Here is a 26,685-nt window from a genome sequence, read left to right as displayed (position 1 = left end):
CGGTAAGGCGAGACACCAAAAATACATTGACCGTTCGCACGCGTGCGCACGGATTCCTTCCCGTTCTGCACGCCTTCCCGTTCCTTTGCGTGCCAAACTGCGTTCCGCACGCGTTCCTCATCCCGTTCTCTCACTGGCTTCACTGAGAGGGTATTATGCACCGTTCCTTTGTGTGCGAGAACGGGAACATCACAAGAAAGATGTGAAGTACATTTTCTTGGGGGCAAAAAACTGCGGTGCCAGCGATAAATAAATCATAGACATTCCAGGGTTTTAGGATTCATGTGGAGTTTGATCAGATTTATTCTTCTTTTGCAACACGATTAACTCGTAACCATTTGATTTGCCGACCTTTCCAACTGAGCATTTCCGTATATATATTCTTGTCTTGTGATAAATAAACGAATGAAAAAAAAAAGTATGCCTCGCCCAAGCTCCATATTTCGGCAGGCGTGATACGGAATAAAACATATAATAATTACACGGTCGGGCGGGGTGAAAATAAAACCCGACGGAAGGGTTAATATTTTTTGGGTGGGCTGGATACTCGGAATAAAAAATGTATAATTATCCGGTCGGGCGGGGTGAAAAATGAAACCCCACGGAAAGGATAATATTTTTGGTGGGCTGGATACGCGGAATAAAAAAAAATAATTACGCTGTTGGGCAGGGTTAAAAATACAACCCCGACGGAAAGAGTTAATATTTTTTGGGGTGGGCTGGATGCTCGGACTAAAAATAATAATTAAGCTGTCGGACGGGGTGAAAAATAAAACCCCGACGGAAGGGTTAATATTTTTGGTGGGCTGGATACTCGGACTAAAAATAAATTACGCGGTTATGGGCGGGGTGAAAAATAAAAAGCGACGGAAGGGGTTAAAAACAAATTGGTGGGCTGGATACTCGGAATAAAAATGATAATTACGCGGTCGGGCGGGGTGAAAAATAAAACCTCGACGGGAGGGTTAATATTTTTGGTGGGCTGGATACTCGGAATAAAAATAATAATTACGCGGTTGGGCGGGGTGAAAAATAAAACCCCGACGGAGAGGTTAATATTTTTTGGGTGGGCTGGATACTCTGAATAAAAATTTATAACTACGCTGTCGGGCGGGGTGAAAAATAAAAAATAAAACCCCGACGGAAGGGTTAATATTTTTTGGTGGGCTGGATACTCGGAATAAAAAAATTAATTACGCGGTTGGGCGGGGTGAAAAATAAAACCAGACGCAAGGGTTTATATCTTTTGTGGTCTGCCTACTCGGAATAAAAAGTAATAATTACGAGGTCGGGCCGGGCAGAAAAAAACCCACGTAGTCAAGATTTCAACAAAGAAACTAAGATGGGAAGCCATTGGTTAATATTTTTGGTGGGCTAGGCTGGATACTCGGACTAAAAATTCCGCGGTTTTGGTTGGTGAAATAAAATAGGGATTTGGCAATCTCTTATTATTACATGTATATATTTTTTATAAATGAAATTTCAATGGTTATTGCAAATGCGACTTTCTTTGATTCTCGAAAAATAAGAGGAACAAGCATTACAATTTGGTGTAAATTACTATTTGGTTTTATAAATTAAAATCAATCATTTAATAAAGGTCATAATACACGATTGAAATCCGGTTCAAGCGTTTTGTTTTATTTATTTGTCACAGCTCTCAAATAATCTCAATAATTAAAGATAATTATTGTATAAAGTCAGAATTTAATTTAAATATGCATGGTCGATTGGACATTAATGTTTCAGGTGCTCGAAATAAACATCCATCCATTACAGTTGGAAGAGAGTAACTTATGCATAATCAGGTGGTGGTTTTTACGATTTTACAAAACGCTAAAAGATATAAATCGTTGTCAATCAACTATAAACAAAATCTGCAAATACGCCCTGATCTTGCCTACTAGACTACAGCCTACGATCTTAACATGGAAGACTTTTTTCTACATTTTGCATTGACTGCATCCTTCAGTGCTGTTTGCAGTTTCTCGTCAATTTTGTGTCTTGGGAATTCAATGGCCGCTTGCGACATTATTGCAATGAACTTGGGCTTCTTCCTCAAACATTCTTTGGTGACCTTTTCTTTGCCATTGAAGATAACACTGCCATGGTAATTTGATCTGGCAAGTTCCTCTGGGGCGAAGACTTCTGCCATTAATTTGACGATCAAGTCCTTGGGGTTGTCCACCTTGTCGAAGATTTTGTCGTAAGTGTCCTTGTCCATTGTATGGGTGGCATTGTTCGGTGTGCCTATTAGCACTGTGTTGAGATGCTTGTCGGCAATGACGTACTGTGGCTCCCGATGTTCACTGGTGATACTTGAGGCGTTCTTCTCCTCGGACCGAAGCTCTCGTACCTCTGCCCGCAGCTCGTTTACCTCTGCCTGAAGCCCTCGTATCTCTCCACGCAGCTCTTGACTGCTCATCCAGCTTGGCAATCACCATCGCAAGTTGTGACATCACAAGTTGGATGAGGGGACTTTCTGTGCTGGCCCCGGTGATCGCCGAAAGATCGAGATCCAGATCAAAATCAGCTATCGGCTCGAACTGAAACTGAGGAAGGGTGAGCTGGGGCTGGGGCTCGGGAACGCTGGCGGGGCCCGTGGAATCCTTGGTGGGCTGGGGCTCGGGAACGGTGGCGGGGCCCGTGGAATCCTGGGTGGGTTGGGGCTCAGGAACGCTGGCAGGGCCCGTGGAATCCTGAGTGGGCTGGGGCTCGGGAACGCTGGCGGGGCCCGTGGAATCCTTGGCCCGCTGGGGCTTGGGAATGCCGGCGAGGCCCGTGGAATCCTTGGTGGGCTGGGGCTCGGGAACGCTGGCGGGGCCCTTGGGATCCTTGATCGGCTGGGACTCGGGAATGCTGGCGGGGCCCGTGGGATCCTTGGTGGGCTGGGGCTCGGGAACGCTGGTGGGGCCCATGGGATCCTTGGTGGGCTGGGGCTCGGGAACGCTGGTGGGGCCCGTGGAATCCTTGGTGGGCTGGGGCTCGGGAACACCGGCGGGGCCCGTGGGATCCTTGATCGGCTGGGGCTCAGGAACGCTGGCGGGGCCCATGGAATCCTTGGTGGGCTGGGGCTCGGGAACGCTGGCGGGGCCCATGGAATCCTTGGTGGGCTGGGGCTCGGAAACGCTGGTGGGGCCCGTGGAATCCTTGGTGGGCTGGGGCTCGGGAACGCTGGCGGGGCCCGTGGGATCCTTGATCGGCTGGGGCTCGGGAACGCTGGCGGGGCCCATGGAATCCTTGGTTGGCTGGGGCTCAGGAACGCTGGCGGGGCCCGTGGAATCCTTGGTGGGCTGGGGCTCGGGAACGCTGGCGGGGACCGTGGAATCCTGGGTGGGCTGGGGCTCGGGAACGCTGGCGGGGCCCGTGGAATCCATGGTGGGCTGGGGCTCGGGAACGCTGGCGGGGCCCATGGGATCCTTGGTGGGCTGGGGCTCGGGAATGCTGGTGGGGCCCATGGAATCCTTGGTGGGCTGGGGCTCGGGAACGCTGGCGGGGCCCGTTGAATCCTTGGTGGGCTGGGGCTTGGGAATGCTGGTGGGGCCCGTGGAATCCTTGGTGGGCTGGGGCTTGGGAACGCTGGCGGGGCCCATGGAATCCTTGGTGGGCTGGGGCTCGGGAACGCTGGTGGGGCCCATGGAATCCTTGGTTGGCTGGGGCTCGGGAATGCTGGTGGGGCCCGTGGAATCCTTGGTGGGCTGGGGCTCGGGAATGCACGCAGGGCCTGTGGAATCCTTGGTGGGTTGGGGCTCGGGAACGCTGGCGGGGCCCGTGGAATCCTTGGTGGGTTGGGGCTCGGGAACGCTGGCGGGGCCCATGGAATCCTTGGTGGGCTGGGGCTCGGGAACGCTGGCTGGGCCCGTGGAATCCTTGGTGGGCTGGGGCTCCAACAAATGTCAAAAAAGTAAGTACCGCTCTGTGTTATTAATACTATATTCTGTATTATTAAAGTATAGTAGTTGACAAATTAATTCGAGGAATATTGTTGTATTTTTCAAATATACATGTATATGATGATGATCATGAGCAACAGCTAATGTACCCTAAAATCAGCCAGTTCATGCTGTCCATCCAGTGCCGACTTGTCACCAGAGCCTTCACTTAAATAAAAAGAAAAGGATTTTTTTCAAAGAAGAAACGTATACATGTACATTTATTTTATATTTTGCTTGTTTTTGTTGTATTCAAGGAAAAGCAGTAACAAGTAAGATATTATTTTGTATTATTAAACGAGACTAATAAACGAAACTTTATTTTGACGCAAGATATAAAAGCAAAAGACAAAATCGCACCAAAATTTGAGTTATAGGGCCTTCATGTTGGAGATTTTATAGTGATGGTATAAATAACAGTCAAGTTATAACATTTTGTTGTGCCTAAAAAAAGAAAGGATGAAGATTTTAAATCAGAACAAATAATCGTACGTGGATGTGTATCAATATGCGAAACTTACCAAGTTCAAGCTGCCTTGAGACTTGAGTTGTATTGCGTTGTATAGTTTCGATTACTACACCAACGTGCATAAATAATTGTGAATTAAACGCAGCAGGATCAAAGTCACCCAGATGCGGGCTGAATTTATATCTCATGGTTTCAAGAATTGGTTTTACTCATCTGTTTCCAAAAATATGCACCAGAATTAAAAGCAAACAAACAAGTCGGAGGCAATTTCCAGCAACTGCCGGTGAGCTGTGCACGCGTGCGAAAAGGGATTTCCCCTTGATGAGAAACTACATGTGCATACAAAAGATAGCAGGGTACCAGCGTGTACATCATAATACGCTGCGCTGGTATCCATGTGAACGTCATACATAATCGGCTGATGTCGGACTTTCACGCTATCGTGCGTGCATAGAAAGACGAACCTGGATCAGAAAGGCCTTTTCCCCCCGCCCCACCCAACCGCGTTTTTCCCGAGTGCCCAGCCTGCATAGGCCCATCATCGTAGAGATCTACGATGATGGGCCTATATGCAAGCTGGGCACTCGGGAAAAACGCGGTTGGGTGGGGCGGGGGGAAAAGGCCTTTCTGATCCAGGTTCGATAAAATAATACTGAGCTGGGCAGGGTTTTTTTTTTTTGCAGACTCGAATAAAATAAATATAAACGCAGAATGAAAATAATATAACGCGGTTGGGCGAGGCAGAAAAAAATCTTTCTGGTTCAGGTTGTAATAAAAAGAATGCCAAGATGGGAAGGGTTGTAACATTTGTGGATAGGCTGGATACTCGGGAAAAAATAATAACGCGGTCGGGCGGGGCGAAAAAGAAACCCATTTATTTATTTATAGATTTAAACGTTTATTTATCCAGGATTAACCAGAACAGTAAAAAGGTGCTTTTACTTAGGCCTAGGGTCCTGCATTGAAATAAATATAAATAATAATAACATAATATAAACCCTAAATAATTGAAGAATTACAAATCTCTTCCAGGTTCCAATAAAAATGATGCTGATACTCGGAATAAAAATAATAACGCGGCTGGGAGGGGCTTAACAAAATTCTCGTTTAGGTTCCAATAAAAAATATTGCTGAGATACTCGGAATGAAAATAATAACGCGGTCGCTGGGGTGGGGCGAAAAAAGAAACCTTTTCTGGTCCAGGTTCCAATAAAAAGAACGCCGAAATGGAAAGAGTTAATACTTTTTGTAGGCTGGATACTCGGAATAAATATAATAACAACGTGGTCGGACGGGGCGGAAAAACACTTTGCGCTGCAGGTTGCAATAAAAAATAATGCTCAGATGGGAAGGGTTTATGTGCTGGATAATCGGAATACATTTAACAATAAAAACACGGTCGAACAGACGGGGCTTTAACAAAATCCCGTCTAGGTTCAATATATATCTAGGTTAATCGCTAGGCTGGGTACTCGAAATAAAATAATGCTGTTGGACTGGACGAACAGAAAAAAAAACACCTTGAGTTGAAGTAGAATCCCAAAATATATTTCTACACAATGATAGACAGCGGACCTTAAAAAATTATACAATGTGTATATCTTTGTTGATACAAGGCAGGTGCATGAAGTCACTTCTGGAATGTAGCTGCCGGCCAGTATAACAATCAGCGTTCTACTAAATTAACAAAAGAAATGCGTTAAATCGAAATTAGGTCAGGCTCAGTATTAGGGTACATCGTTTAACTGTTCAGCATAATAAAAACGGAGTTAGGTTTCTTGGGATTGTTCCGTGATAGATTGTGCCTGGATTAAATCTCCAAGGTTTTTTACACAACAGTTTTTTTTCCCGATGATGCTGCTTGCCCATGATGGTGCCAGTTTATAGTACATGTAACATTCCTCTGGCGAGGACTAAACACATTTTTCTTCGCATACTTTTAGTGTTGCTGAGTTCTTCCTGTGTGCACAGACTGTAACTGGCCTTTTGTTGTAAAGGAATGCGTGCAGAACGGGAATGCCGTTCGCACGCGTTCGAACGCGTGCGAACGGGACGTAGCTGGAACAAAGGGATGCGTTCCTGGCGTGCGCACGCGTGCGAAAGGTCAATGTATTTTTGGTGTCTCGCCTAAGTGTCTTTCACGGGTTAACAAGGAATTTGGACTTCTGCGCATGCGTACACCCCGTAACTTAGGATTCTGTGCCAACAGGATTAGCGCAGAATTTTTCTGCTCGCGCGGTAAGCACAAAATGGCGATCGTGAGCGCGGAATTCTGTGGTTAGCAGGATTTTTCTGCTCACGTGGTTAGCAGAGAGTGGCGATCGTGAGCGCGGAATTCTGTGGTTAGCAGAATTTTTCTGCTTGCGCAGTTAGCACAAAATGGCGATTGTGAGCACGGACTTCTGTGGTTAGCAGAATTTTTCTGCTCGCGCGGTTAGCACAACATGGCGATTGTGAGCGCGGAATTCTGTGGTTAGCAGAATTTTTCTGCTTGCACGGTTAGCACAAAACGGCGATCGTGAGCGCGGACTTCTGTGGTTAGCAGAATTTTTCTGCTCGCGCGGTTAGCACAAAATGGCGATCGTGAGCGCGGAATTCTGTGGTTAGCAGAATTTTTCCGAATGCGCGGTTAGCACAAAATGGCGATCGTGAGCGCGGAATTCTGTGGTAAGCAGAATTTTTCTGCTTGCGTGGTTAGCACAAAATGGTGATTGTTAGCATGGAATTCTGTGGTTAGCAGAATTTTTTTTTCTGCTCGCGCGGTTAGCACAAAATGGCAATCGTGAGTGCGGAATTCTGTGGTTAGCAGAATTTTTCTGCTCGCGTGGTTAGCACAAAATGGCGATCGTGAGCGCGGAATTCTGTGGTTAGCAGAATTTTTCTGATCGCGCGGTTAGCACAAAATGGTGATTGTTAGCACGGAATTCTGTGGTTAGCAGAATTTTTCTGATCGCGCGGTTAGCACAAAATGGTGATTGTTAGCACGGAATTCTGTGGTTAGCAGAGCCAGGGTATTGAGCCCTGGTCGTCTGAGAATGATGACCATTAATTTGTCTTTCTAAAGAGTACACTCCACAAAAGAAAGATGAAATGTGTGATTTACCATGTTGCAGGACGCAAGGCTCCGGACAAAGGTGAAGTAATCGGTGTCATAGATGGCGCGGTTCCGCAGGAACTGCAGGTTGTTGTCGCGTATGACACGCTGGATCCCTGGCGGCATGCGATCCATGAACATCCCCCGGTGCTCCCCCTTGCGCACCAATGCAGTCAGTTCGCTGAGACGATCGCCGTCGTGGTGTGGGGACAGCTCGGGGGAACTGACTGGTTCCAAACTGGCGGGAAAACACAAAAAGAACTTTACTCGTCGATATATGAACGACGTTAACACCAGGGGTTGAAAAACTCCAGGAGAGAACAAAACAGGACCTGCATAACCTAAACAAAATGGAGCAAGTTTTATTTAATACAGCCGCGAAGGATACCCAGAAAAGTACATACTGATTTAAAGGTAGAGTAGATCATTTGCAGCAATCCAAAAAGTAACTGAGCAAATTATTGTTGAAAAGCTAACTTGGTTTCAAGATAGTAATGGCACTAAACTCCCTGTGAAATTATTCTTTCTGACATGCTGTCATTTTGAAGAAAAAAAAGATTCAAAGGTCATTCCAATGATGTGTCCTGAGACGCATTTTTGGAAAATTCCATTAGTATTTGGTTTGCAATTAACTTATCGCGATAGAATCACGTCGACACATCTTGTGTGATAATTGTCCAATTATATGATACACAAATGGACGCGGAACGCGAAACATCTAAGACAAACAAAACTTAGCGGTTCAGTGCATGACATCATGTAGCTGTTTTTAACGATCTTTCACATGTTTAACCGAGCAGTATGGAGCTGCGTGATATTAAGTATTGAAAATAGAGTCCGAATTTAAGATGGTCTCATAGATTTCTCAAACCAACATTTTGGAGAAAATTTGTGTTAAAGGGAATATACATCATTGGCTTTTGCTGTAATTTTCAGAAATGAACTATTTGAGGGGTTAGTATAATAGATCAAATATTGTAACACTGACATGTTTGAAGTTTTGTGTTCGAAAATGCTGGAAAAACCAAGAAAAACAAAAATGTTTAAGTAGTCTGGTTCCTTGACTCCAGTAAAGATAAAATGGATCAATTTATAGATGCCGGAAAATTGTAAGGTAAGGGAACCAGTCTAGCTGGCCTGCACCCGTTCATGAACATGTAAATAACAGCAAACAAAATTTGGACTGAAAAAAAGTGTAAAGTTGGAGCAGTAGTTGAAAAATAGTTAGGTTTTTCCAACGGTGGTCGGCCGACCACCGTTGGAAATGTATACAAAAATACAATTTTCTTGAAAATGACTTCACACCAGGTGCCATAATTTTACAGGATGCTTAAGCATGTCATTTACAAACATCCTAGTAAGGTATTTTGTAAAAACTTGGTAGTGTTATTTTTCGATGTTTGCAAATGTTGTATATTCCCTTTAAGTTGCGGAAAAGATTGGCATTTTTTTTTTCAACAACTTACACGTGAATCTCGCCCTCACTGTCTTGCTTGAGTAGCGTCACTCTGTTGTTGCCGGCTGGTACTTTGCCGGCTGGTCCCACAGGCGTGATGGCACCTTCTAGTCTCTCGTAGAACAGCATGTAGCCGTTCCAGTATCGCAGCCTCATTTCAGAGGAGTAGGAACCTGATAGACAAGAACACTCGTGTTATACACCAATCTGTCGACCCAAGACATATTTGGCTAGAAATATTTCCAAATATATTAATGAGATTTTGATTCCTTTTTTCCTTTCATAATTGGAATAAATTTAACAGTACAATTAATCACCAATATTTAAAACTTAAACTAAAGTTTATCTAAGCCTGGGGTAGTTTTTCTATTCCTATTGGTTGAGAATTTGTCACATCGGTATATATAGTGTGAATATAGGACTATGAAATAAGGACGCATTGGTATTGTGCATGCATGCTTAAGTGAAGATTGTGACCATATTTGTGACTAGCTCTGCCAAAATGACTCACATGTCTCCAAAGCCACTTTTGAGCTAAAGGTCTTTGAAAGAATGTTGCACAGTGTTTAAGCAAATGGAATCCTCAACAGTTTGGTTGGATGAAAATGGACATTGTGTAGAATTTAAAATGTTGAGGATTCAATTGCTTAAACGCTGTGCAACATTCTTTCAAAGACCTTTAGCTCAAAAGTGGCTTCGGAGACATGTGACTCATTTTTGCAGAGCGGGTCACATTTCATAGGAGTCCATATTTCATGTGACACCGGGAAAGTGTTTAAAACCAGCCAGCCGGTGTTTTAGCAACTGCTTAAAACTGCCCATATGACAGGCTCTCAACCAATGGGAATGGGTAAACTGTCTTAGGCATTTATGGATACCCATTCATAAATACCTTTTCGGTAAAAAAAAATAAATACTCACTTCCGCTGGGTTCATAAATCTTTGGTTTGTAGTTGCCTCCGAAGCACTCTGCCTCCAGCGCAGCCTCAGACATGTCAAACTCGTCCACCACGGTGTCGTTGAACTTGAACCATTTGCCCTTGGAGTTATTGGTCATGGTCGTGCCCCTAAACAGAGAGCGGCAAAAAACATGCCATGAAAATCTTTGTCACGGCTGGTGCTTGGCTTGACCCTTCTACTGGGAAATAAAATATTCAGTGCCATGTTGTAGTCTTGTAGCCGTGTCACTCGAGTTGAGTCCGAGTCTTGAATCACCTTGGTCGAGTCTGAGCCGGAGTCTCAAGTTGCTCGTGAGTCACAGGCCATTTGTGTTAAGTCTGAATCACGATTGTCGAGGTCTTAGTCTGAGTCTGAGTCTTCTGACGGTGTGACTTGAGTAGAGTCCGAGTCACCAAAATTGTGACTCGAGATGGACTCACCTCCAAGTCCTAGACTCGAGTCCTGCAACACTGGTACAAACCCTGTATGGGTAAAGACCAGTAAGTAAGCCCAAAACTGCCTATGCTGGCCAAATCATGATTTGCATGCCCTCAAATTCTGCAGTATTAGATCATTTAGAGGGCCGTGAACTCAAGGGTTCGTAAAAAAGAAGGGTGGAAGCCATGTAGAGGACTGCAAGTTCGTATTTCCGTGAAACTCTGAGGGAATTAAGCCCTAAAATTGCGTTATTTTGCAATGGAGCGAAGGCGTCCTTTTTCAAAATGGCGATGGGCTTCAGGACTGCTTTTAGGGGTGATCATCTTAGATAGAATGTTCTCCCAAAAATCATCAGTTAATCCCCCCCCCCCCCAAAAAATTAACATAAAATGAAAGACGATGAAAATAGCTTTAACTTGATTACAGTAACTATTATTTATCAGCACTAAAATTCATTTTGTGATTACAGCTTTTCCTATGAACACTGTTGATTGTCCAAAATATACATGTATGCTATCGTACCGTGGAATAACCCAAAAGCAAACAATAGTAAACACAGCATTAATTTTGTCATCTTCCAAAACGATGTCTCTCTGAGGTGTGTCCATCCCACTGGTGCTCTTGAAAGTGACCACAAAATGCCATCTACAGTTTGTACACGGAGTCCATAGTCAAACAACCTCATAACTTCAACCTACCACCGATCCTTGATGAAGGAGTAGTAATGTCCAGCATTAGCCTGGCCGCTGTGGACAATGATGCCCACTAGGTGGTACAAGTCCTCCGACGTGTGCGGCTTGCTATTGTCTGGTGTCCCTGCCGACGACACCTCGTCTGGTTGCTGACCCTCCTGCCTTGCTATGCCTTTGACTGTGTACGGCTCCATGTCCAGGACCCAGGGGAACTAGGTAAGGGATTAAAGTCATCATAGACTGTTTCATCATTGCGAATGTTATGTAAGATTAAAAAACACTGTGGTTTGAGGTGAAGAGAAGAGCTAAATTACTGGTCCAGCACCCGACTTCACGAAACTCATCATAACTTACGATGCATCGCAGCGCTGCGGTTCGTCCCATACCTACGATGCGTCGCAGCTGCGTAGTAAAGGCTGATATAAAACGTCGTTATCAGACTTGTAGCCCGTGCATTCGCCAACAAGCACTCTTCTCTTATGACCCTAGTTTTTGTAATTTTTTTGGTAGAAAGTGCAATTTTCTCGCACATTTCTCAGTTGATTCCTTGCAAATCAACATGATTTGTGCGTTTATAGTGCATCGTGGCGATGACCATATTTATTGTCTTCTCCATCGAAACTCTGCCCTCTATCCATGACATTCCTGTTGGTTTTATACGCTGGTAACAACTGTCCATTCTCTTATAAGAACAGGGCCTGTAACTACACCATCACCTCTATTTAACTATAAGTGGGGATTTGGTAAAAAACTGGATCGCAACATGGGTAAGTTTAGTTTTGGCTGTTTTGCAGAGAAGATATCCGAGGAGAGATTTAAAGGAATGGAATTCTCGGGGGGGGGGGGGGGGTTCAACAAGATTTTCTGGGGCTTTTAACCTTCTTACCTTGAAGTAGTCGTCAAATTTCAAGGCTCTCCCTGCCTCCCAGTCATAGTCGAACCTCTTGAGTTGGATGACCAGCACCGGTGGCAGGGTCTTAATGCACATTCTCTTGATGGTGTTCCTCTATGGTGTGAGAAGACAAGGACCCAGACATGTAAGCCGTGTCATGGCTATGGCTGCAGGAAAACACAGGTCTTTGGGACGTGGCTACAACCACTTCCATAGGGGTATTTGTGATGACAAGCCGCAGCCGTAGTAATTTTGGATGCTAATGGGACATGTGCATAAATCAATATTTGAGTGCAGGATATAGTCAGCTGCCTTCACATTACTGCCAATCAAGGTTTGTTGGTGTATGTGGTGTCTAGGGTTCAGACTGAAGCAAGTCCTCATATATATAGTCCAATGGTTTAAAGTTTTCAACTCATTTGCAATGATACATGGGTTCAAACCTTGACTGGGCAACATGGCGCTTGTGTTCTTGGGCAAGGCATTTTACTACAATTGTCTCTCTTCACTCAGGAGTATAAACCACACAGACCACATTGTGCTGATCTGAAGTTACTGCAGGCAAGTGGTCTCGTGGCCTGATGAACAGGGGTAATAATTGTTTTCAGACTTTGGGATGAAAAGTGTTTTCAGACTGTGGGATGAAGCGCTACATCAGCATCACATTATTATTTTTATTATTATTATAAATGGTGCATGTGCTCTTGGGCAAGGCACTTTGTCACTCATTGCTTCTCTCCACCCAGGAGTAAATGGGTACCTGTGAGGGCAGAGATGGTTACTGTGATTGAATTAGCTTCCTTGCACCTCACAGGCTGCATCGAGCTGTATACTCCCCAGGGAGCTGAGATGGTATTTGGAATGTTTCATGGGCCCAAGAAGCAGGGATAATGATGATGTAGCGCCTTGAGCACCAGTCCTGGTGGATAAGTGCGCTTCATAAATACCCACTATTTATTTCTTATTACAACCAACCTTTTCATTGCACTTTTCACAGAAGTAAGCGTTGTCGCCATCCAGCAGTTCCCCACGGACAAACTGGTCCAGCGACGACTCCAGATTGTGACTCTTGACTGTTAAATTGAGAGCAAAAAACTCTTCCTCTCTTTCGTATCTGCAAAAAAAAAACACCCAAAAATCGAAAAATAATTTATAAAGCTCACAATAAGGCTATACAAGACATGTTTACCAAGGAAGTGCCCTGTAGTAAATACATCATGTGGCATCAAATTTTTTGGATGGAAACTTCCATTTCATTTTGACATGTAATTTTGTCATCTGTAAGAAAATACAGGGTGGATCAAAACAAGAAACCGAGATATTATTGCTTATTGTAACAGAAGTAGGGCACATGTGAATCAAAGGGAGATATCCTCTGTAAGGGCTGAATCTCTTCTTTAAAATAACACCCTGATCATGTCCTTGCATTCACGGTTGATGAGCAGGGACCAATTTTATAAAAGGGTCTATCTAGAGACTTGCGCCACTTTTCAGTTGTGGTTTTTGTTGTGTCATTTGTCACAGAGTGAAAGGCTATGGTTGCCAATCAAGGCAGGTGGAAAAAAAAGAAGAGATTTCACCATGAAAAGAGGCGCAATTCTCTAAACAGACCCTTTCATAAAATTGGTCACTGCTCAGTCAACCATGAATGTAATGACATGATCAGGGCGTCATTTTTAAGAGGAGATTCAACCCTAACAGAGGATATCTCCCTTTGATTCACATGTGCCCTTCTTCTGTACCAATTAGCAATAATATCTTGGTTTCGTTTTTATCCACCCTGTATAATGGGGATAAAGACACTAATTAACCAGGACTTGAATTTTAGGCAAAAATACTCTTGACTTCAAGATTAGCTCTAAAAATTTATTAGGCAAGGGGTACTTTTATAAAACCTGTGCCAAAACAAGGAAAAAAAACCAAATTTATTTGAGGTGTATTTGGGAACAAGTTTTACCTGTGTGGGCAGTCCTCACAGATCTTCTGATCAGAGAAAATTCCTTGGAATTTGGGCTTGAAGACTTCCTTCTGTTTGTTCTTCTGCGTATCGAAAAAAAGTCACGATGATTTGTTTAGACTTCAAATGTCTGGATTTCCCTCCATTTTTTTAATCAGCAGACAAATTTCTAGTTAAATACTTGGTTTTAACAAATAAAAAGTATTTTGTTTTCTTTTCTTGGTGTCTACCAGGCAATTTTGGCCTTGCAAGTAGATGGGTCCCAGTCCCTGATATGGTGGAAGGAACCAGTCTACCCTGCGAGAAGTGAAGCTATGTCGGGCTTCAAATAAAACTAAAGGAATTGTCACATCACTCAATGTGGGCGTGTTTTTTCGTTCAATGTCTCATACAAAAGTTTTGCAATGCTAAGAAAAAACGTAGTGGTTATCGTTACGGCAGCCATAATGCGATTTTCATCTGCTATCGTTACGGCACTGCAAAGACAACATCACAAATCTGTTATTTATAACTGCCCTACCAACCTGGGCCCAATTTCACAGCGCTGCTAAACACACGATTTGCTGCTAACAGAGCCTCTGTCTGTTTCATGGAGACAGTAAGCATAAGCACAGCATAAGGCACGCTTACTTCAGAGGAAAAAATTTGCTTAACTTGGTGACGTGACAATAGAAATCTCCATGCACGTGCGACCGTTAGCATACACACGCCGTGAAATAGTGCTTAAGGTTAGCACATTTTTCGCTATGCTTAGCACACCTTTTCTGCTAACTGTTAAGCAGCGCCGTGAAATTGGGCTCAGAGTGATTTGGTAGTTTGATTGGTTAAATGCTCGACTACCATGCCAAAGGTCCCTGTATCAAATCCATGCTGTGCCAAATTTTATTTCCCCTTTTTTTCTTTTAATAGTTTCATTTAATTTTATTTTTTTCATAAATCCTACTTTTTATTGAAGTACCTTTCATTTCTTTCTTCGTAATCCTTGGCTTTGGAGGATTTTTTTAAAAGGGAAATACAGTCTGAGAACCATTCGGTCCATAGTCTGGTTCCATGAGCCAAAAGATCCTGACGTTGATTACTATTAGGTCAGGGAACCAGACAGTCAACTTTTGTAACAATAGCCACTGCGAAGATTTAAAAATCAAATGTATTTTTTTGGGATGACTCTCGAAAGTGGTACACGGACAGCAACTTTGAGGGGGAAAAAATGACCTTAAGGAATTCGTCCAGCTGGTCTGTCAGGTTGGTGAAGAACTCAAAGGCGTCTTGCTGCTCTCGGATGTTGACCGGCTGGCCCCAGAGTTTGAAGACACGCCAGAACCGCTCCGGCTCATAGTACTGTAGACGGCTCTCCATCAGGTGACCAAAGACTGTCTGCATCTGGTAGAATACGCTGTCCTCGTCTAGGTCTAGGTTGCTGTCCTTGAGCAGGCCCTGTGACATGGATAAATGGGGGGTGGTTGATTCAGTATAGTGTTCCCATAGATATGGAATAAAAAGACTAGATAGGCAGCGCGTGTATATAATAATAATAATATTAACCGGCATTAATAAATACCTTGGAGAGTTGATGGTTTCTGTTTGGTCGAAACTCGATCACGTGGCCGGGCATTAACGGTGATAATGACCGGCTTCAAAGAACAAGCGAACAAAATGGCCCCTGAACCAGCATTGATCCAGCCCCATGGAAGGCAATGATTGGCCAAATTTACAACAGTCATACGGTAGCTTGTAACAATACAGCACTCTACATAAGCTCAACCACCTTCGCGTGACACTGACTTGCGCGTACGCAACACAGTTGCTATGGGTGTGCGCGCGCGTAAGGAAGTTTTAAAACGACTGGACATCGTACATGTACATACAGCAGTGCAGTATCTGATATACTGAGGATGTTTACGACGAAAGCGTAGATCTACGATTTATTTTCTTTAAACACTTCGCCCAGCGACATATTTACCTTTCCTAAACCAAGCATCTTCGTAATTCTGGACACGAGGAGTGTGTAAACGAAATTTCAGCTTCCTCCATCAGGTAAAAATATGAAAACATTGTTGTAAATATTTTGTTTCGCTACAGCAGCAGAAGTCCAAACCCTGGACATGCTGGACGTCGTACACATACGCAATGAAGACGTTGTCCAGCAATGCCTGGGCCCGGCTGTTGGTGTATATAACAACGCTTATCGAAGAGACAGGGTACCACGCATAAGTTAAAATATGGCCCATGAACATGAACACAAAAAAATCTGGAAATATCGCCGAAACAAAGTCACAAAATTGGAGCATTTTAACTGTTTATTTCGTTATAAAGGTATTTATTAATGGGAATAACAGTGTGAGGAGCCGGTCTTCACTGCGTGATAATGACCGGGTGTGGGGGTGACCACTGTTAATGGACTTCGTCTCGGTCCATTAACAGCGGTCACCCCCAAACCCGGTCATTATCACGCAGTGAAGACCGGCTCCTCACACTGTTATTCCCTTATTTAAGAACGCTCTTATTAGTAAAGTAAATCACAGCCCTTACAGTATTATTATTACCCCTGATCATTGGGCCAATTAAACATTCTAAGTACCAATTCAGCTTAATGCTGCCTGTTAGGCGCAAGGAAGCTAACATTCAATCACAATAACCAACTCTGCCCTCACAGGTACCCATTTACTCCTGGGTGGAGAGAAGCAATGAGTGACAAAGTGCCTTGCTCAAGGGCACACGCACCATGACCCCAGGCTGGACTCGAACCCACAACCTGCAGCTTTACCCACAGGCCACGGAATCCAGTGCCGTTATTCCGTTAACCACGAGGCCACAGCACTCCAAATCTTATACTGAATAACAAACCAAATCGGTAAAGTTGCGCACCTACGTGTAGGCTATGCGCTGTGCGTATTGTGCATGTACACCGTGTTCGTTACACACTAATAACCTCGCGTTAAATAATTTGCCTCTGCATGTGACCTTTTTGCGTGTCCATGAATGACCAAAAATGGCGCACAGTGAATGGTGTGTACACACACGCTGCCGATCTAGTCTATTTATTCCATATCTATAGGGTATTCCCATTAGGTTCTGTGACACTGATAAATGCCATGTTGGGATTATGCACGGTTAAACAGATAAAATAGAACGTTGATATACAGTTTGGAGATGTATTCATCATTATGCCCTGTAATATTGATAAATAAATTGTATAATATACATCATTTGCTTTTGCTGTAATTTTCAGAAATGGATGGAATTGGGGGGTTGAAAATATATAGCAAATATAGTTTCACTGACTTTTTGAGGTTTTGGGTTCTAAAATGCTATAAAAACCAAGAAAAACAATCATTTTCCTGTAATCTGGTTCCCTCACTCCATATAAGAAGAAACAGAGCAGTTTACATACATTGGGGAATTGTAAGGTCAGGGAACCAGTCTAGCTGGCTCGTACCCGTTCATAGGTTTGTAATCGATTGCAAACAAGTGCGATGGTCAATTGGGGCCAGTATTTAAAAAAAAGCCAGTTTTTTCCAACGCTGATCGACCGATCAGCATTGGAAATTGATACAAAAATACCACTTTTCTTGAAAATGACAGTATACCAGGTGCCATGATTTTACAGGATGCTTTACACTGTCATTCACTAACAGTCCAGCAAGGTATTTCAAAATGATTTTGATAGTTTACATTGATAGTATTACATTAGATGCAGGCAAATGGATACAAATTTAGCCTGTGAAGCTAGGGGAAGTTGGACTAGAAAGTCTATGAATGCATTTGATTGTCATTTCTACCTCTCTGATGCCTGGCGTCATGTACAGCTGTTGGATGACTGAGTTCATGTAGCATGTTGCCCCACCGTTCCTCAGACCAACATATTTGCTGGGTGACCGGCCGTCAACTGGAGGTAGGTACTGTCACCGAAAAACAAAGACACAAACTGCATATAAGGAGTCGTTTACGACACACGTGAGACTGGACATACCATAATATAGCTTGAGGGGTGTCCCGAACAACATGAGGTAACATTGTTGAACAAAATCATTGGCAATTTAAAATGTTTGACTTGTTTTGACTTTTGGATTCAAACAGTTGTGATTATTTGACCGAAGAGGTATTTCGGCTCGTGTAATTATCAGCATCTAGACAGGTCTTAAAAAGAGTGTTTAAAACCGGTCAAACACACATTTATTCCCTTATTCAATGCTTTGATCTTTGATAATATGTGATGCGATCAAGCTAAATGAGTCGTTTGTCGACCCTGGTCAATTTTTTTTTACAGATTTGAAAAGAGCACAATTTAAGCATTACTGCTGTGAAAACCGCATGCTGGTACCATCTTTAGTTCAAAAATTATGGAAGTCGGAACACAAAGAGATGTAATGAAGTGATGTGATGAAGTGACCCTATTTTGGCCTGAATCTCCAAATGAAAGTTCCTGATAAACGACTCATGTAGCTTGATCGCATCACATATACCCGTCCGTGTTGACAGGAGCGTGGAAATGCACATGCATGGTCTATTCTAGCTATGTTGTACAAAGCAGTAGGGATGAAAGTATTCAAAAGTCGGTGAGAACAATCAAGATGATGTGCCAAAACAACATGAGGTAATGTCCTCCTCCAAGTCCATCATATCATCATGCATCTGAATGTTATCGGCACTGCCTCAACCCATTTACAGTGTTTGTTGGAGCATTTTGAAGGGAGGAGGCAGAGGTTATCCCTCCACTGGACAAACTCATGAAGATAACAAATGATTTGACAGGATTGAGGAGGCATCCTAGCCAAAAAGGGCCTAAGAAAGGTTAGGGTTCAACCATAGAGCAAAATTAAATTACTAGAGCGCTAACTCGATGTACAAAGTGGTGCCTGCTGGGCGCATCCATGTTTGTACACAAACCTATGGGAACTCGAAATTGTGTACGGCTTTTGTACAGCTATTTGCATATCTGCATTTGTATTCTATACAGGTGCATTATCAAAGCTGATACGCCCAAAACTGCAACACACAATCAGCAAATGAGCGTGTCATTTTACTCTACGCAAACAGCGCAACGCGTGCATGTATCAGCTGCAGATGATTTCTGCCGTGACATTTTTGAACCGTCATGAAGCGCTTAAGTTGTTTGCGAACGTTCTACTTGCGCGTTGCATTTAGAGTACACTTTCAAAATTTACTCCATCTATTTTCACAATGTTCCACAAACACGCACATGAATTCAATTTGTCTGCGCCCAGGACAGCTTCAAAGCGTCTCCGCGCGCAAGAATGAGGAGTTAGCGCTCTAGTAATTTAATATAGCTCTGTGGGTTCAACTCACATCCCACTCTTTGGCGTTGGCCGGATCCTGCTGGTGGTGCATATCGATGAGCTGGCTGCTGACCAGCTGTAGGTTCTCTGGACAATCCTCACACAGTATGATCAAGAGGTCAAACGCTGCCATGCGACTCTCTCTACCTGAGATCCTAGAAAGGGGCAAAATGAAGGAATTCTTAGTACATCGAAGATACTTTTCCCCTGAAATAAACCACATCGTGGCTTTGGTCATGATCCCTAGCTACATGGCATATATACAAGTTTATGGCTTCCGACTAGTGCCCTTTGAACAAAGACATTGACAAAATGGGGAACTGCCAACATAGGGCTGGATAGCTCAGTTGGTAGAGCACCGGAACGGTATTCTGAAGGCCACAGAGTAAAGTCCCACGCCACTGAATTTCTGTTCAGTCTTACAATTAATACCTTTTTCCCAATGCCAGAGCAACTTGTGGATTTACAGAGAATAATGCAATTACTTTTTTTTTCTCAAAGCACATGGGTATATTTTTATGCCCGACATAGTTCTGCCGATACATTTATTAGTGAGGACAATTCTTGAAAATCTGAGCAAACCACCAAATCTTTTATTTTGAAATCTGAATGATATAATTTTCTTTAAAATTAGCCAATAAGAACAATGACAAAAAATTGAATGCAGTGTTACACTGGTCCGAAGTGGGGGATATTGGAGGTCCAGAAAGATTTTCTGACCAAAATGCTTGGTGTGTTCGCCGTGAATATGAGGCGTTGACGCCAATGCGTTCCAGGCCGAGTTCAGGCGGTCTACTCTTGACGCGGGTATATTGTCCTTGCAAAAACCCTGACGGATAGGTGGTGTGTGATCCTCTTCCAAGTGCAGTGTTCCTGGGTCCTGTTCCCTTCATTCGAGCGCGAGAACAACATACCCGTATCAAGAACAGACCGCCCGAGCTCGGCCTCAGAGTTCCTTCCAGAGGTCCTTCCCATCTTTGCCTTTGGTACCATTGAGGGGGTAATTTTTGCACGGAGTTCATACTGAACGGTATCTTACTTTGGACTGTGCTCTGCCTGCGGGTTCAGCTTGTCCGTGTTGCTAGAACTATCCAGTATCAGTCTGGATGCTGGGAAGAGGAACTCATTCAGTAACTTGTCCAGTAGCTGCTTCCCTGGTAACCGGAATTAAAAAAAAAACTCAATAAGATGCCATATATGCCACAGTATACAAATATTGACTGCTTTGAGTGGTGTAGTAAAACTAGCCTCCCGAGGTGATCCATGGACACAAAAATAGAATGCTCCATGGATCACCGAGGGAGGCTAGTTTTACTTTACCACGAGATAAAGCATTCAATATTTGTTTTATAACACTTCACCCACAGATTCTGCTTGATTTTAATATTTTAAACTATTTAAATCTGAACACGGCTGAAATAAACTTCAATTTCAATACAAAATTGGTGGAAAATGTATTTCTCTCTTAAAAACTACCCCTTCACAAAATTTTTGAACCCAAGTCTGCGGCGCACTCTTTTTGGAATAATACGCACTACGCACAACGCGCACACCAGCATGCATTTGCACACAAATACCGCGCCGTGGAAATAGTACTTTGGTTGCTAATGGTATAGTACTTTGGTTGCTGTGCGCATAGTACTTTTGGCCGTGCACAGAAAGAAAGCAAAATTAGAAAGTAACATGTGACTCGCTCTCGGCCAATCAAGACACAGAATCTGTGGGTGAGGTGTTATAATAAACAAATATTGACTGCCTTGAGTGGTGTAGTAGCACTAGCCTCCCGAGGTGATCCATGAGGCATTCTATAGACCATTATCATGTTCCGGCCATCTTGATTTTTTCCCCATTCACATCAACGTAACCAAAGCAAGGAAAACTGATTCATTTTATCTAAATACAATTAAAATGCACTTCAACTCGAAAAACGAAATAAGTTGAAAATTTACTTGCACTTTTTCAAACTACCCCTCCTGACATATTTGAGCGCAGCTCTGTAGCGCCACTGCTTGGCTACAATACGCGCAACGCACACACCTGCATACGCATTTGCACACAATACCGGTTCTTATGCGTATAACACTTTAGTTGCTACGGGTACAGTACTTTTGGCCGTGCACAGCAAGATAGCAAAAAATAGCGAAGTTTACACATGTCACTGAGGCTGAGGGTTAGGGCATGTGATGTGATGTACTGCATGCATTGTATGCACGTGCACACGCAATGTACATTGTATCGCAATCATGTACATGTACATTTATGCATGTATGTACACAGTATATAATGAAAGGTTTGCAGAAACACCATGTGCGAATAATTTCGCCTTTTGCTACTTAAGTATTCACTGTCTTAGAGTTTAGGCACTCTCCTGAAGACGGTCAGAGCATACTGACCGGAACGTCGAGTTTATACCTCTGGTTCTTTTCAGAACCATTCTCTTAGTTGAGAAATTATTCGCACATGGTGTTTCCGCAAACCTTTCATTATTTAGTATCTCCACCATGCAAAGCCTCACATCTTACGTACACAGTATAGTTGGCGTGTGCAGTACATGAAACCTAAACGTGTTGTGTATGTTGGTAGACGAGAACTGGTAACCGAATGGAACATAAGAAAGGGTAGGCGTATATGTGAACTATGTATACCCCCCCCAAAAAAAATCCCCGACCAACCGACCGACCGACCAATTGACCGATTGACCGACCGAACCTCCTGATATTTTTCAAGTGAGGGCTACACAACAATTATTTTTGGGCCTTATTATTTGCAAAGTGGGAGAAGGGGTTGGGGAGGGTGTGTTACCGATTTTCTTCTTGTCCATGCCTTCACACGTTAGCAGCGTCTTGGCCAGCTGCAGATGACCAGCGATGATGATGTTATCCGTCTGCTGGAAACTGGCCTCGTCCGAGTCGCACGGCTCAAAGTTATTCAGCCAGTCGATCTCGTCCGTGATCATTGATGTGGGGTTGATGTTTAGAAACTGCTGGTCATCGACTGCATGGAGAAAATAAGGAAAAGGAGATTTTGTTTTATTTCACATTTTAATTAACAATAAAACAAAATCTGACTTGACACATTGTCAGGGGTGATAGGGGGGGGGGGGGGGGGAAGGAAAAATCCACGACCTAATCGGCCGAGCAGAGGGTTTCTAAGAGCTGGTCGTCGAGGGCCACAGAGCAACGTAGGGTCTATGGTATATGTTTGTATTTGCCTAAAGGCTGCCCTTGAAAAGAACATTTCTTTTGTTCTGCAGGATGAGTTAAACAAAGCGGAACCCAAACCCCAAAAGTTATATTTCACATTTAAAAAAATATGTAGCACCAAAAATAATAATGACTGGAAAGCCAATTCCATAAGCCATTTTAAGACGGAAAAAATTCTGAAATTGCTCAATTCGTTCAAAGAATAACACCATTTAAACGCAATGACCCTTAAACCTGTTTCATAAAAAAAAGGAATTTATTGTGTATTCTTAATGTCTGGAACAACAAAGAAAATGACACAGAATACTTGTTTCAACAACTGTCACCAACTGTAGTACACAATATCTTTATTAACAACCCTGGTTAGGCGAACAATATGATTTATAAAATCCACTTTTTTGAAAAGACGGGCCTTCAAAAGGATTTTGTTGAATATTTTTAACTATTAAACTGAGGTTTTATCCCTGGTGATGTTTGAAAACAATTGTGACGACAATTCTTGAAATCACATTTTTGGCCGAAAGAGGTTTTAGGGTCATTGTGTTTAAATGGTGATATTCTTTAATCGGATTGAGCAATTTCAGACATTTTTTCATCAGAAAGTAGCTTATGAAATTGGCCTTCCAGTCATTATTATTTTTGGTGCTTTTTCGTGCTACATATTTTTTTAAATATGAAATATAATTTTTGGGGTTTGGGTTCCGCTTTTTTGACACACCCTGTATATAAACTTTCATTGGTAAAAAAAATCAGGGTTACCAGATTTTAAAAGGGACTTTTTTGAAAATCCTGAAATCAAAAAAAAATTCTGTCAAAATTTACCCCAGCATATTTTAGTATTGACACTTTGCACTACGCAGCCATATTTGAGGGTTTGTTTTAATTTTAATACAGCAACAATGAATGCAAATGCGTATCCACTTTGAGGGGTTTTGTGCATACTTTGAGTTTCAACATTTTAGTGTAAATGAAGACTTTTTGCAAGGAAGTGCAAACCCCAACCTTGAAACGATTCGGGCGATTCACAATGCAGTGCGCCACCAAGAGTTTGCCTCGGAGAGTTCATTTTTCCCAGCAGGAGATGGTCGACAAATTCGCAGCGCAGGACATTTGAAATTGTTGTTTTTTCCAGTAAGTAGTTTCGTAAGCATATGATTCGAGTATTTATTTGCCCTTTTGTTTGCTTTTTTTTTATCAATATGGTGTTTTTTTTGTAAGGCGGCAGTTCCCTAAGCCCCAATCTATAACAAATTAGCTCAAGTTGTCTACTGACACTCATTCAAATAGGTCATGTTTTGTTGACCGTAAACTTGAAAAATGGACTCTCCATGGCAAACTCTTGGTGGCGCACTGCACTGTGATTCGCCCGAATTCCAGATCCTTTTAATCAATTTTCGGTGTTGTCCTACCTGTGAGTTGCTCTAAAAGTCGACACCTCAGCTCAAAGTACTGTGAACACTGAGTAATTATCCTGCCAGATGACAAAAAAATCCGAGTAAAATATGCTACAGAAACATATCACTCTAATATACATCTTGAGATCAATACAAATATGTGGAGCGTTCTGGCAAATGGAGAAGGAACTGGGCACAGGCCTTAGTGGAGGAAACTAAAAAAAACCGAATGGGGATGATTTTTTTTTGTCGATTTGCAGATTTATTGAAATTTGTGATCTTTGATATGTCTACTACACATATTTTAAATAGTATACAAATGGTGGAATGAAAGTAGTTTTTAAGGAAAAACAATTGAAATCCCATGGCAATGCCTCACAAATGTTTTGTAAGGCCAAAAAAAAAAAAAAAAGTCGGTCTGTGGTCAGCACGCGCGTCGATTTTAATCATGCGCGTCGATCTTTTTTTTTCCCAAAATGTTCCGCGGTAGCTCCAACAGCGCCCTCTATTTCCGCACCTCCTCAATTTTTTTTACCAAAGAGCACCAAGGAATGGGAAATTGCACCAAGGCAAATGATCGAAAGCACCAAGGCAAATTATGGAGGACACCAATGTACATGAGGACACCAATAAAGCAAAATAGTGCCCCACCTTGTCTGTACAATCCAAGCTTGAAGAAGAAAAAAAAAAGCGAAAAAAAAAAAAAAAAAGCCGCGTGGCCGCACCAATTCCGGAACTTTGGTCTGACCAGAGACCGAAAATTTTTTTTTTGGCCTAAACTCGTTTTTTTTTTTTCACTGTACAGATAGTGTACTCGTATAAACAAGTCATCAACAAAAATATCAAGGTATATGCTGTTGAAATTTGTAACCAGCAGGTCGCACATACCTTTGGTTAGTTCCTCTGACTAGACAGCTGGACGTCCATAGTGGAACTGGTACGCTGAGTAACACCTGAAATACAAGATGCAAACAAAGCAAAATAAAGCAAATATACATGTACTACAGACATGAAACTGGCCTATGAGGAAAAAACAATCGAAAAATGGGGCGAACAAAAATCTGTATCCGAATTCTGGGCCGTGCTGCTGCTACACGTCCATATGTACAATAAACTTCATGCAATTTGCGGACACCCCTTCCTATTATTCTGTTATGTGAAAAATAGTCAGTGTTTCCATAAACTTTTCCATAAAATTACAAAGTCTGAATTAATAATAATAATAACCGTATTTATATAGCGCCTTTTCCAAAGGATACAAAGCGCTGGGGGAGAATGCAACCAAAGACAGGTAAATGAAGTATATGAACATATGAGACCCATTATGTAGCACCTTTTTGCTAGGTGCTGCGGCGCATAATTGCTGCCACTGCCAGAAACACCGGGGCAAACCCCTTCTATTAGCGACAAGTGTTACTGGGTTCTTTAACGTGTATTACACAACACATGGGACCTATGACTTTATGTTCCATCCGAAGGACGAAGCAATAATGGTAAAGTGCCTTGCTCAAGAGCACAAGCACCATGTTCCCACGGTCAGGATTCGAACCCAAGCACCACAGCACACGAGTCGAACACCGTAACCATTAGACCACAGCGCCCCACAATTCAGGCTACAGTAACTGACTCATCAACAAAGAAGCTCACTTCTTACTTAGAAGACATCCAAGACAAGTGCACCGTTAACCAAACAACTCCACTAACGTACATGAAAAAAGTTCTTATCTACTTAGAGACTGACCTGGAGTAGGAAGTGCCTAGGATGGAGCGTGCGTATACTCGCGGGGTTGACATTGGTGATGCTTAGGGTATGGAACTGCTCCATGGCTGCCGTGCGGACCTCGTTGTGGGGGCAGGCTAGGAGGATGTCGATGACAAAGTCACTCATCGCAGGCATGTTGTAGAAAGATGCTGCATGGGAGACAGAGAAGACATTCATTAAAGGTTTAGACAACATTTGTTTCTACTGTAATTTTAAGAAATGGATGGATTTGGGGTTTAATATTGTATAGCAAATATTGTTCAACTGACCTTTTTCAATTTTTATGTCCATAGATGCTGGAAAACCAAGAAAACAAATGCTGTTCTTGTAGTCTGGTCCCCTAACTCTGCTTCAGACAAAACGGAGCAATTTCTAAAGGTCGGGGATTTGTCAGGTCAAGGAATCAGACTAGCTGGCTTGCACCCATTCAAGGATGTGTAACCAATTGCAAACAAAAAGTGGAATGACTAAATTTGGTAAATTGGGGGCAGTATTTGAAAAAAAGTTCAGTTTTTTCCAACGATGGTCGGCTGACCACTGTTGAAATTGATACAAAACTTCCACTTTTCTTAAAAATAACAGCACACCAGGTGCCATGATTTCACAGGATGCTTGAGACTATTATTCACTTACAGTCAAGTAAGGTATTTCATAATAATCTGGTAGTTTTGTTTTCTGATGTTTGCAAATGTTGTATATTCCCTTTAAGCTCAATATTTGGTTTTGCCCCTGTCACCTGTTTTTTTTACAAACAGCGTATACCCAATGTTGTCCAGGGGCTTGTGAGAAAGCTCAAGGCCGGTTCATACTCAGCGCGAAAGTGAACGCATACTTGTGACATCACGGCAAGTTTTCGTACGGCAAATTCGCAAAAGTTGAACAAATTTCAACTCCAGCGAATTTCGCAGCGAATGCTTCGTGATGTCAAATTTGAAGTAGTAACCGGCCTTTAGTCAGGTGGGACAGGAGCCAAAGACATCTTGAGTATGTCAAGACACACACAGGGGTGTGAAATCTCAGCTTTAAAGCTGATTTCAGCTTTTTTTAGTTTTGGTTTCAGCTTTTTTTCAGCTTTTTCCCTCGCTTGCTGTGTACAAAAGTATAGGAGATTTCCAAAGTTCAGCTTTTTTACACCTTTTTCAGATGTTTTCAGCTATTTT

At 42.8% G+C, this 26,685-nt stretch overlaps 1 protein-coding gene across 1 annotated transcript in view; it reads right to left on the bottom strand.

Moving 5' to 3' along the window:
* The window catches only part of LOC119728329 (ubiquitin carboxyl-terminal hydrolase 24-like), a 116,011-nt gene that overhangs the window by 44,734 nt on the left and 44,592 nt on the right, over positions 1-26,685 (bottom strand). Inside the window, exons 29-43 of the mRNA XM_038200529.1 lie at positions 25,505-25,674; positions 24,652-24,716; positions 23,779-23,840; positions 21,969-22,160; positions 20,206-20,320; positions 19,177-19,321; positions 17,649-17,768; positions 15,082-15,303; positions 13,870-13,952; positions 12,888-13,026; positions 11,907-12,026; positions 11,027-11,232; positions 9,873-10,018; positions 8,962-9,124; positions 7,505-7,733 (exon numbers count right to left, since the gene is read on the bottom strand). Coding sequence (XP_038056457.1) covers positions 7,505-7,733; positions 8,962-9,124; positions 9,873-10,018; positions 11,027-11,232; positions 11,907-12,026; positions 12,888-13,026; positions 13,870-13,952; positions 15,082-15,303; positions 17,649-17,768; positions 19,177-19,321; positions 20,206-20,320; positions 21,969-22,160; positions 23,779-23,840; positions 24,652-24,716; positions 25,505-25,674 — 2,177 coding nt within the window. The remainder of the gene's footprint in view (positions 1-7,504; positions 7,734-8,961; positions 9,125-9,872; positions 10,019-11,026; positions 11,233-11,906; positions 12,027-12,887; positions 13,027-13,869; positions 13,953-15,081; positions 15,304-17,648; positions 17,769-19,176; positions 19,322-20,205; positions 20,321-21,968; positions 22,161-23,778; positions 23,841-24,651; positions 24,717-25,504; positions 25,675-26,685) is intronic.

Source organism: Patiria miniata, unplaced genomic scaffold (assembly GCF_015706575.1).
Source record: "Patiria miniata isolate m_02_andy unplaced genomic scaffold, ASM1570657v1 HiC_scaffold_20, whole genome shotgun sequence".
Taxonomy (NCBI): Eukaryota; Metazoa; Echinodermata; class Asteroidea; order Valvatida; family Asterinidae; genus Patiria; species Patiria miniata.
The sequence above is the reverse complement of the archived record's forward strand: the minus strand, read 5'-3'. Positions and strand labels throughout refer to the sequence as shown.